The sequence below is a fragment of the Urocitellus parryii genome, chromosome 7 (assembly GCF_045843805.1).
Source record: "Urocitellus parryii isolate mUroPar1 chromosome 7, mUroPar1.hap1, whole genome shotgun sequence".
In the NCBI taxonomy this organism is placed as follows: domain Eukaryota; kingdom Metazoa; phylum Chordata; class Mammalia; order Rodentia; family Sciuridae; genus Urocitellus; species Urocitellus parryii.
Window position 1 is genome coordinate 67,697,473 of NC_135537.1, and position 13,093 is coordinate 67,710,565.

The following is a 13,093-nucleotide window of genomic DNA, read 5'->3' on the forward strand; positions in this document are numbered from 1 at the left end:
CTTATTTTTCTTTTGTATCATTGTCCCCTGCCAAACATTCCTACCTACAAAAAAGTATCTTATATAAACTGTCGTTTGGGATACACTGATATGATTATCTAATTTTTTCATATTCTGAGAATACTTAAATAACATTTTTCTAATGATCTAGCCAACCAAATTATTAAGAAATGTTCTATTAATCTTTTTAGGCATTTTCTATAAAATGGGTCATCTCTCTAATGATTTGAAGATAATTGGCTGTTTCCTTGAGTGATTGTCATAGACCTTATAAAAATAAGCCCCACCATATTTAAATTATGACTTAAAAATTTTAGACACTTAAAATTTAATGACAACCTTATCTTTATGACTAACAAACTATGAAACTCCTGTAACTTTTGTTGTAGCAGTCTTTTTTTTATCTTTTCACAATATCTTTATTTATTTTTTGACGAGAGAGAGAGAGAGAGAGAGAGAGAGAATTTTAATATTTATTTTTTCTTTTAGTTCTCGGCAGACACAACATGTTTGTTTGTATGTGGTGCTGAGGATCGAACCTGGGCCGCATGCATGCCAGGCGAGTGCGCTACAGCTTGAGCCACATCCCCAGCCCTGTTGTAGCAGTCTTAAAAACAGACATTGCATCAGTTCAAGTGGTGTTTTCTTGTCTTTGATTGGACTGCTATAAATTTTATTTAGTATAGCTATATATCATTATATGTTTTCACCAAGTTTGGAAGGAAAAATAAAGTGTTTTTCAAGTTGTGTTTATTTCTTCATTTACTCTTCTATTACCCTGCCAAACAGTCCTCCCCACAAAAAAATAGTTTATTATTTCTTATAGTCAGTACTACACTAGATTAGACTATAAGCCAATAGTATCTTCATAAAATTTCTAAGAGTTTAATTGTATGTATGTATTAAACATAGAAAGTAATCTGAAGCCCGATTCTTAAACTATCTTTTTTAAAACCTTTTTTAAAAAAATGATTCTTTAACCATAAATTTGATTCATATTTATAAATCTGCAGTGAATAAAAATGCATGCCAAATGTGCAGCTCTGAGTTCCTCAAGATATTAAAGAATTGAATGATGTACATTCAAGATTTTGCCTTAGGTTTAGGAACTTAATGTTTTAAAGAATTGTGCCTTGTCATTTGTTATCTGAGCAACTGGCAATCAGAATTTTATATAAAAGTAACCAAATGAACAAGAATACCAGAAAATTTTTATCAACAGTTCGCTTAGACAGACTACTCTAAGATTTCATCTTACTCCAGTCAGAATGGCAGTTATCAAGAATAAAAGCAACAATAAAGGTTGGTGAGGATGTGGGGGAAAGATACACTCATACAATGCTGATGGGACTGCAAATTAGTACAGCCATTATGGAAAGTGGTGTGGAGATCCTTCAGAAAACTTGGAATGGAACCACCGTTTGACCCAGCTATCCCACTCCTTGGTTTATATCCAAAGGACTTAAAATCAACATACTACAGTGACACAGTCACATCAATGTTTATGGCAACTCTATAGTAGCTAAACCTATGTGAATGGATAAAGAAAATGTGGTATATATACACAATGGAATTTAATCATCCTTAAAGAAGAATGAAATTATAGCATTTGCCAGTAAATGGATGGAGCTGGAGAATGTTATGCTAAGCAAAATAAGCCAATCCTCCAAACACAAAGGCTGAATATTTTCTCTGATATGTGGGTGCTAATTCACAATAAGGAGGGGGAGCTAGGGAAGAATGGAGTTAATTTGAATTAGGTAGTGGAGAGTTCAGGGAGGGGAAGCATTATGGGGGGATAGGAAGGATAGTAGGAATGAATCAGACATTGTTACCCTATGTACGTATATGACAACATGACCAGTGTGATCTACATCATGTAAAACCAGAAGAATGAGAAATTATACTTATTTATGTATGATGTGTCAAAAGTTCATTCTACTGTCATGTATAACTAATTAGAATAAAGTTTTAAAAAAGGGTGATGGAGACTAAAAGTAGAATAAAAAATCTTAGACACGTGTAGTAATGCTGAAGTGGGAGGTCTCTTGAATATAGTTTACAAAGTTGCAAACTGAATTAAAACAAATGCTAAGAAACATTTTGGAACTTTGTAAATGATTTGTGTAAAGAAAGGTACTTCTGGTTTCAAGGTGCTTGATAACTAGAATATACTTTTAAATTGAACTTGAACATATAGAAGAAGGTATTACTAACTTTAACAGGACTGATTTAGATAAGGCAATATGAAGAGTACATTGATTTGAGGCAGGTTTTTAAAAAAGAATTAAGATACATTCCTATTTATAAAAGCCACCATTGTGGCTATAATTCCTATTGATAACAGCCACCTTTGTGATCATAGCAAAAATTTTAAGTGTTTCCAATTATGTCTTTACATTTTTAAAATTAGGAATTATAACAGAAAAATTCACAAAAGATAAGTGTACAGCTTAATAAATTGTCACAAAGCAAACATCCATATAATAGCCCCCCAAGTTAAGAAATATTTGTTTACATTTAAAAAAAAAAACAACCCTTTAATGAATGCTTTCCAACTATTACCCAGTCCCATCCAAAGGTAATCACTACTGTGACTTCTTATACTGTGCCATGTTTTGGTTTTATAATTTTCTGAATGATTGTGGGATCTATAGTGATGTCCTGTTTTTTATTTTCATTTCTAATCTTGTTAGAGGTCTGTATCTTTATTAGTTTTTTCAAAGAATTATCTCTTAACTGCCTTGCTTACATTTCTGTGTCTTGTTAGTTCTCTGATGCTTTCAATAGTTGATTTATGTATTTTGTCCAGCTACTTTATTTGTCCTCATTGGGAGGAAGGTTTTTGTGAAATTACCTAGCTTGCCTATAATAGAATCAAAACTCATTTCAGTAAATATCTGTTTACAGTTAAGAAGGCATGGAAAGGCACTGGCTTATGGCTTACATTCCATTCATTTGGTACTCAAGTATTAATTGCACAATTATTATATCCTATACCTGTGCTAAGTGCTGAGGCACTGTGATAAATAAGATAGTTTCTTCCCTTAAGTTGATGAAAGGCCAATGGAGGAGGAAGTGGTTTATAGGTACATTTTTGTGCTACTATATGGGGGAATACACACAGGAGGGTTCTAATCCTAATTCTGAGAGAAATACTTTTTAGAAGAGGTATAGTTAAGCTAAATCAAAGATTAGTAGGAACCAGCTTAGTGTAGAAATACAATAGGGAGGTGGGATGATGAGTAGAGGAAAAGTCCAGAGATGAGAACATGTTTAATTTCTGGAATTCCCTGTATGACAGGAACAAAACATAGTAAAGACAATGTTAAGGTTTGGATTTGTAATGTCCTCCAAAGTCTTCTGTATTCAGAGGTGGGGCTATTAAGAAATGATTGGATCATGAGGGCTTTGACCTTATCAGTGGATTAATCCTTTGATAATTGAATGGTGGCCTACTGGGAAGTGGGAACTAGTTGGAGGAAATAGGTCATTGAAGGCCTGCCCAGAAGAGTTTCTCTTCTCCCTGGCCCCTTCTCACATTCTATCTTTCTGCTTCTTGGCTGCCATGAGCTGAGCCTCTCTCCTTCATCATGACCTTCCACCATATTTTTCTGCCTCACCTCAAGTGTGGAGCCAGCCAGCCATGGACTGAAACATTAAAAATGTGAGGCAAAATAAATATTTACTCCTATAAGTTGTTTTTCTCAGGTATTTATCATGGCAATGAAAAGCTGACTAGCACAGAGGATAATAGAGACCAAATCATAAAGAATCTACTTTGGTTTTCCATTCAGATGGAAAGGGGAGGGCAACCGTGGGTAATAAATTAGTGGATTTTTACAATAACGAAGCCATAGAATAGCAGTAAGGACATTGGAGATGGGATCTGATATTTTTAGGAGGGAAAATAGAACTTGATTGATTATAGAATATGAAAGAGAAGGAATAACTGGCAATATGACTGCTATTTTCCTCAGAGAACACATGAACAACAGATTTGGGAGAAGTTGAATTTTGGATTAAATTCAGTTGGGAAAAACTAGGAAGGGCAAGTGTATTTGAAATTAATAAAGTAGAAGAGAGAATTGATGCAATGTAGGACATTTCTGATGTAAGACCTGTGAAGTGAGAGGATGGAATCCTGGGCATTTGTTTGGAAGGAGAGACTGGGGGAATAGACACAGGTGCAGATAAATGTGTGGCATGTGGAATGACAAGACACTGAGGGGTTTTTTCTCAGCTGACTTCTCTATTATCAAATGGTATGCTTGATTATCTGTTGGGAAATGATGAAGAAAGAGTTGGGTAAATTTGGTTAATGTCTTAGTCCATTTTCTTTCTTTTTTTATGGGGAAGATTCTGGGGATTAAGCTCAGGTGCTGTACCAATGAGCTACATCCCCAGCCCTTTTTTAATTTCTTATTTTGATACAGGATCTCGATAAATTCCTGAAGCTGGCCTCAAACTTATTCACCTGCCTTAGTTTCCCAAGTCACTGGGATTACAGGTGTATACACAGTGGCTGGCTCTTAGTCCATTTTCTGCTACTATATAATGAATAACTGAGATTGGATAATTTATAAAGAACAGAAATTTATGTGTCTCATGTTTGTGGAGACTGGAAAGTTCAAGACCATGGCACCAGCATCTAGCAAAGGCCTTCATGCTGCATCTGTTGAAAGGTGAAGGAGCAAGATAGCACATAAGGGAAGAGAGCTCAAGAGGGGGCTTAATTTGTCCTTTATGTCAGAAACCCACTACGGCAATCCCATATTATTGACGTTAGTCCATTTACATGGGCAGAGCCTTCATGACCTAATCACCTCTAAAGGCCACATCTTTCAATACTATTGCTTTGGGATTAGGTTTCAAACACAGGAACTTTGGGGATGACACATTAAGCCACAGCAGGTTACCCGGAGATAATCTGAAATAATTCCTCTAGAAAATACAAAAAGGGGAAAAGTAAGAAAATAAAACTTTCCTAGAATGCTAGGAGCAATGAGGGCCCATGGTAAGATGCCCTGGGTTCCATCTCCAGTACCACCTACAGCACATAAAAGGTTGAAGATTTTTGTTTTGTAAAAATGAAATTACATTTTTCATGTTACTCTTAAATATCAGGGATATACTTTCATATCAGTACTTAGACTATAATTTTCTTTAAATAGTTGCATAACATTTTATAATATACCATAATTTAGTTAACATTATTTTATTGATATGCATTTAAATTCCAGTTTCATGAATATAAAAAGCACTGCAGAAATTATATGTATGTATTTAGGTATTAATATTTTTATTTCTAAGAGAAATTTATCAAAGTTATATAACTTAGCCAAAGGCTTTTTTGTGATTTTAAAATTTTTATTTGAAACATAACTTAGAGTCAAGAAAAATATGTAAATGTGTATCTTGATAAGTTTTCACAAAGTCAACATATTTGAGCATCTCTAACAAGAAAAGGAACATTGGGCTCGGGATATAGCTCAGTTGGTAGGGTACTTGCTTTGCATGCAGAAGGCCCTGGGTTCAATTCCCAGCATCATCAAAAAAAAAAAAAAAAAAAAAAAAAACAACATTGCCAGCATCCCAGAAGTTCCTTTCATGCCTTTTGTCAGTCAAAACTCCTGTCTCCAAATATAATAAAACATAAAGACAGCAACCTTAATCTATGATTAGCTTAGTTTTAGCTTTGACTGCTTTATAGCTTTCTAAAAATGGGCTTTTATACTACTCTGCTTGATATATCAGCTGTATGAATACCAAAATCACCCAGCACTGACAAGAATATAAGATATATTTATTGATTTACTAGTGCTAATCAAGTCAAAGTGCAGAATTCCTTTTAGGGAAGGATTTGGAGTGAAGGTTCAACAAAAAGCTGAATGATGATGAAAGACAAAGCACTCTTAAGTAACATCCACAATGAAGGGAACTTGGTATTAAAGCAGCATCTCAAAGGAAAATTTTGTTTTGTTTTTTTCCCCCATGGAGGTATAAATTGCATACAACAAAATTCACTGGTTTTGATGAACATTTCTATGATGAACACAGCCATGTAGTTACTATCCCACTCAAAGTAAAGACAAGACTGGCTTCATTTCTGAAAATGCCCATATGCTTCGTTTATCAAACTATCCCTCCACTGGCAGCCATGAGTGACTAACCATGGACCTGTTTTCTCTCTCTTTAATTTCTCTCCCTTTAATTTAATCCCTGCCTTTGAGGAAGGGATTATTAAAAGATGGGAGGCAAATAATTGATGACAAATAGTCTTGACATAAAGTTTAAGGGAATAACAAGCAGAAACCCTTTTGAGAAGGCTGTAGCTTAGGAGAGGCAGTATTCCAAAGGTAAGCCAAGTTTCAGTTAAAGGAAGTGGGCCAGGAGTGCTCAGTGGTGAGTGAGAATATGTTGATGATGTGGAGTTGGGGGGGTGTTTACCTCCAAATTGTGTTCCGGAGAGGGTGGAAAGGGTGGCAATAAGAGTCCAACAAAATGACTTCCATTCTGTGTTTAACAAGATCATTAACTTTCTTGAATTTCTTTTTTTTTTTTCTTTTAGTGACAGTACAACTCTAATTTTTCTACTGATTCTTTTTCTCAGTGCTTTTTATTTTTTCTGTTTGTTCTACAGTATTTCCTAAGCTTTCTACTGGCTTCTCTGTCCTTATGAATTAATTCCTTTCATCTTATTTTTCTAAACAAGTGATCACTAACCTTAATCTCTAGCCTAGATTTTAGGTATTACATTTCTTTCTGGCAAATAATAATTTTTTAAAAAAGAACTATCTGTGAATAGTTCATTTTATGTGACAGCTAGCTTCAGCTAAGGTATGCAGAAATTGCTGGTAAAACATTATTTCTGGGTGTGTTTGTGAGCGGGTTCTGGAAAAGATTTGTATTTGAATCTATTTACTAAGGGGTGTCATAAAATCCCTTGAGGGCTTTAATAGAACAAAAAGGCAAAGGAGGAGCAGATTTGCTCATTGCTTTAGTGGGACCATCCATCTCTTGCCTTAAAGAAATCCCTTGTAGATCTGTAGAGGAAAAGGACCAGCCTTAGTTGCTGAGGCGCCATGTATTGTGTGCATGTATGAATATGTAACAGCAAATTCCATCAATATGCACAGCTATAGTGCACCAATAAAATGTAGGAAAAATTGTTAGGATATGATATAGGGGGAAGAAAAGATCCTTGTAAAGGCCTTCAGATTCAGAGTGGGATAATACCATGAGCAGACTTGTCCCTCAAACTTGCACATGGCATTTTATGAGATTTCCCAGCTTCCATAATTGAGTGATCCAATCTCAAAATAAATCTCTTTGTAGGTATCAATATATGTTCTGTTGGTACTGGGATTGTGGCTCAGTGGTGGAGCGCTTGCCTAGCATGTGTGAGGCACTGGGTTCGATCCCCAGAACCACATAAACAAATTAGACAAAATATAAAGGTATTGTGTCCGTCTACAACTTTTAAAAACTTAAAAAAATGTATATATGCTGTTGTTTCTGATTCTCTAAAGAACCCTAATGCAGTACTCATTTAATAAAACAAGCAAAATTTGTACATAGATATTTATAGCATTTTTATTTATAACTGTCAAAAACTCAGAAGCAAACAAGATGCCTATTGGCAGATGAGTGAATAAACTGTGGTATATCCAGATAATGAAGTACTATTCAACAGTAAAAGGAAGTGAACTATTAAAACACAAAAAGACACGCAGGGACCTTCAAATATACCTTACTCAGTAAAAGAAACCAATCTGAAAAGGCTATATACTATTGAGATTCCAACTATATGACATTCTGGAAAAAGTAAAACTATGGAGACAACAAAATAGGAGGGTTTCACCCTCACTTAAAATCATTCTTTGACCTTGCCTAGTTTTTGGCCAACCATTTCTATTTTTTATGTCACTTTTGACTCTTTCCTCTTTTCATTTCTTTCATTTTCATTGACTCTCAAGAGATGTGATTCACTTATTCAGTAATAGATCTTGGTGACATTAAAATGTCTCTGACTAATTCTGTCAGTGTGAAGGTAATTATTTCGTTCATAGTCACCAATTGGTAGGTGATATAAGGGTATAGGCTCTAGAGTATAGGCTCTAGCTCAAAGCCTTAACACTTCACACTTTTTTTTTTTTTTTTTTTTGGTATTGGGAAATGAACCCAAGGGCGCTCTACCACTGAGCTACACTCCCAGTTCTTTTTATTCGTTACTCTGGGACAGGGTCTCACTAAGTTGCTGAGACTGGCCTTAAACTTGTGATCCTCTGGCCTCAGCCTGCCATATCAGTAGAATTATAGGCATGTGCCACTGCACCTTTTAATACTTAACTATTTTATATCATTACTTTAAGTATATAAACATATTGAAAGTTGAGTAGGATCATGTATGACAACATCGAAACAGAAAACACTCAAAATTTCAAATAATTTCCTCAAACTATTTTTCCTTGTAGGGAATAGTATGGTGTAGTAGATAAAAACCTAAATTTTGATCTAAATTTCTAGTTTTAATCCTACCTTTGCCCCTCTATAAATGATAATTTGGTACCTTCCAGTAAAATGTTTGTACTATTTCTTTTTATGGTTTTTCAAAGAATCAAATTTAATTTAAATTTTGCCATATTTAACAAACTTTTTAAACTTACATATTGAGTCAAACTCTACTTTGTAGTTTCAAGATTTATTTAATCTGATCTTTGTTTCTTTTTCCTTTTTCTCCAGTATAGGCTCTTAGCTCAAGTTCTCATATAAACATGCATCCTGTACTCATTCTTGTTTTCCTGCCTTCCCCATTGCTGTTCATTTTTGCCCATAGTGCTCATTTTCTTTTCCACTCTTCTGTCATTTAGGGTATGGCTCCTCTTTTTAGTTAATTTGCATCCATTGCTGGCATATTTGTGGCGCTTTACTTTTTTCTCCCATTCTCTGTAATTATAAAGTTCTCAAAGTGTAGACCACAAACTGCTGTTGGTCCATGATGAGATAAGGAGCTTACATTAAAATGTAAATTAACTATCTCAAAAACACATTGCTCTGTTCAGTTTTGTTTTTCTGGTTTTTGTTTTTGTTTTAATGCAACATTTTTTTAATGATGCAGCACTGCATTGATTTATATTCTGTTTAAACGCCATCTCATTTGTAGACTAATATTTTGAAATTACATGATGCAAGTTAATATTTGAGATCTCTGTAGTGTATAATGGGGCATAGGGGTGGTGAGTTGAAGGTGCTAGTGAGTATAAAAGGACTTTTGTCATTTTTGACCATGTTGCATTGGAATCCTGTTCCTGGAATTCCTTTCTTCCTAATTTTTTGGTGACAAGAAAAACCTGTTTGTTGTTGCAGGTACTTGCTTTTCTAGCCTCCTTTTTATTAGGATACATGAGCTTTAGACTTGGCTAAGCAGGTGCCACAGTATCTGGTGACACAGAAAAGGAGGAACTATATTGACTATTCTGTCAGTGGTGGCAGTAACAGGTGTAGTATGTTTTCCTAGAACTAATTTTGCTGCTACAAGTTTTAAAATGTCTTAGGCTTACTTTGTAAGACAAGTTGTACACAGTAGAGATTCTGAATAATAACAATTCATTTCAGTATCTGCATTTAAAATTTTCAGTGTGCTTTAATGGACAATGTACTGCAATGTATGCCTGAAGTACTTGAAATGCAAATTTGGGACAACTTTACCATCTAAATGCTTGGCTGGATTAAGCGCCTGATGAGGATGGTTTTTCAACAAGTTGGAGTAAGCATGCAATCGGTGAGTGCTCAAAATTCATTTTTAAAATCTAGACATTTCGATCTTTTAAGAGTTTTTCTGAGAAAATTAGATAAGTTCTATATGTGATCAATATTTGAATTTAATATTTATATAATGTTTAATTTGCTCACTATTTATATAATAGAAAATCTTTTCCCAGCATCCTGAGTAAAGGAATAACTTTCTGGGGTAAGTGGAAAACTTAATTACTGTATCATGTGACCATTAAAAGCAACGCATCTGTTACTAGTGAGGGAAGGCTTAAATATACAGAAAAATCATGTAATAAAATGTTTGACTCACAGTTGATAACTTAGTGTTGTAAAATTATTAATATTGAATTATGTTATAATGTCATTCATCAAAGTTAAAGGTAAGTCATGCCTCCTAAATATAAACTTTAACGAGGAAGAAAAAAATTTAGTATATTATGATCATTCTATTCTACAGATGTTAGTTCTGTTCTTGACATTTTTTATAGGTATTTTATATGATACATAATTTTATTCAGATCCTCTGTGAAGTTATGAGAACAACTGTGCCAGGCACATTTTGTAGAATACTTTTTTCTCATTTTCAAATTCAGTGTCTTAGTGTCTGTGATATGGTATTAAGTTTTATTAAATATATAGTTAGGTTACATCATTTGAATATGAATATTCTAGTGTACTTCTCAGTTTTTAGTTTTTACTTTGTGTCTGAACTTTGAATCTAATTCCCCAAGGCTACATCTATTTGGAGATATAAAAAGCAGAGGACCAATTAAAATTACATTTATTTATTTATTTATTTATCTATCTATTTATGTAGCTGCATGGTTTTGAAATTATTAGCTTGAAGATAAATAATAGGAAAATAAATTACTGATATTTTCATCTTTTTCAGATACATGTTCATATGTTTTGAACATTCTTTTATCACTTATATACCACCATTTGGCTACATATAGTAGATTAGCATTTTAGTATTTATACCAAAAGAGTTTCTTTTCCTCTTGCTTCCGGAAAGAAGGAAAGCTTCTTTTATTTCAAATTCCCCAAAAAGTGAAGCATTTTTATTTCTATTTATTTGTTGTTTTAATGAGAAATGCAGTTTAGTGGTAAGATTGTTGGCCCTGGATTTAAATAAACCTGGATCTGAAATTTGCCTCTGCTGGTTATTCTTTTCATCTTCAAAATAGGAATAAGAAGAATTGTGTGTAGCACAAGGCCTTGTATATAGTGTAGTTGCATTCAATAGTAAAAAGCTTCCTGGTTTGGCTTTGTCCCCCACTTCCCCCACCTCATCAGGCTAATATGACTTGGGCTAATTTAGGCCACCAGGCCACTTACAGAATTCTCTTAGGCACAAGTGACATTTTGTTTAGCTTTGTTTATTTTAAGTTGTAAAATGGATGTCTTTTGTCAGAGAATGGACTAATTCAAAATATTGCAATTAAAACTAAGGGCCCTTCCTATTAATAGAAGATGAGCAGGATCTTTTTTTTTTTTTAATGTGTTGAGACTAATACATAATTATCAGCTTTAATCAGTTTGCTGAAAATCTGTATAAACTCAACTTTTCTTCTGAAATAAAGCATTTTGATCTTTTGGAGATTTTTAATTTCTAAGATTTTTGGAGGGTAATGGCCTCCTGTTAAATAATCAAAATACAAAAGTATAGCCTTTACTGTTGGACATCTGAAGAGAAACTTTCTTAGCTCCACTTTTGTCTGTTTCCCACCCCCTCCCGCAGCCCCACATTCACATATATGTGTGTGTGTGTATATATGTGTGTGTGTATATATATATCATGTGAACCCAGTTTGGTTTCAAATTCCTTCCTCTTTTTAGACTACTTTGCAACCTCTTACAATAGAAGGGGAAGAAGACTGTGAATGTTTATTAAAGACATTATAAATATGTTAACTCACTTAATACTCATGGACTCATGAAGCAGATATTGTTCCCATTTTATAGTTGAGAAAATGGAAAATCAATACAGTGATCAGCTTATATAGGCAGTAAATCAGTAGAGCCTGCCTTTAATGCCAGGTCTTTGTGCTGCCATGGCTTAGAATTCCTCTTCACTGTCCTCCATTTTGCCTCAACATTTGTTTGAATGCATCCAAACTTTTTTCTCAATTTATTATATTTATATGCCTAAACAAAAACATTATTAAACTAAAGAAGAAAGAATAGTATGAAGCTAATGTGATTCCTATTAACCTTAGTATTTTATGATAAAAAAAGATACTATGGCGAATATCTACTTTGTATTAGAAAAATAATAATATGTGAGAATTATACCTTTTTCTTTTGTTCTTTGGAGGACCAATATAAATGTGATTAGGAATTTAGAGCAGGGAAGAAGAGAACTAATAGAAGTTTAATCTTCAGTTAGGAATTTTGAAATTATCAAAAAGAATTTCTTTGCTCCATTCTTCTTCCCTCTCCCCAGTACACACTTTTTATATTTCCCTGGGTCCCTTGGAATGTAACAGTTTATACTTTGTTGGATCACAGACTCCTTAAAAATTTTATCGATGGCATGAACAGTTTTCCTAGAAAAATGTTATATACACATAGAAATTTTGTATATGTATACATGAATCAAATTATATCAGTTTATCTAAAAATCTGTATTTACTTAGAATTTATAGTTTCTTCTGTTAAATATTTTCTCTTGAGTAATAATATAAATTAGACTCGTTTATAATAAATGAATTGCCACATAAAACTTGAGTGCAGTTATCACAGATGAGACAGATGATGCTTCAGATTCTAGCCTCACACATCAACACTTCTACAATAGCATTTCACAATGTTAAAAAGAACAAATTGCTTTCCTGTTGTCATCCTCCTCCTTTCTGTCATCACTTTCCAATACTGTTGCTAAATGTTATGGACTGTCATTACTAGACGAAGACATGCACACATACACACATACACAGACTCATTAGATTATTTATAAGCTGTTTTTATAGATAAAGCATAGTTTTTCTGTTTAGTGAGTTCTTAAGGGAATTGAATTCTTATTTCTCAGTGAGATCAAATTATCTAGTAATGACAGTTTTCTCCCTGACTTCTCTCTTAAATCTGAAGAAATATTAATGACAGTTTATCTTTAGAAGGAGCATACCCTTCTCCAAACCAGTATATTGACAAGACACAGTTTAGCCACAGGGTAAGGTAGGAGATGCACTTGGGTCATGCAGCCTCCTGGTGCACAGATGGTGACTTTTCAGTGCCATCTGTTCACTATTTCTTCACAGCCATTTATAATTTCTCTCCTTCCATGAGTACTGAATAGAAAAAAAAAATCAAGACC

The 13,093-nt window shown here is 33.9% G+C and overlaps 1 protein-coding gene across 1 annotated transcript in view; it reads left to right on the top strand.

The window, feature by feature from the left end:
• The window catches only part of Mtfr1 (mitochondrial fission regulator 1), a 55,920-nt gene that overhangs the window by 7,400 nt on the left and 35,427 nt on the right, over positions 1-13,093 (top strand). Inside the window, exon 2 of the mRNA XM_026410036.2 lies at positions 9,641-9,784. Coding sequence (XP_026265821.2) covers positions 9,719-9,784 — 66 coding nt within the window. The 5' untranslated portion in view covers positions 9,641-9,718. The remainder of the gene's footprint in view (positions 1-9,640; positions 9,785-13,093) is intronic.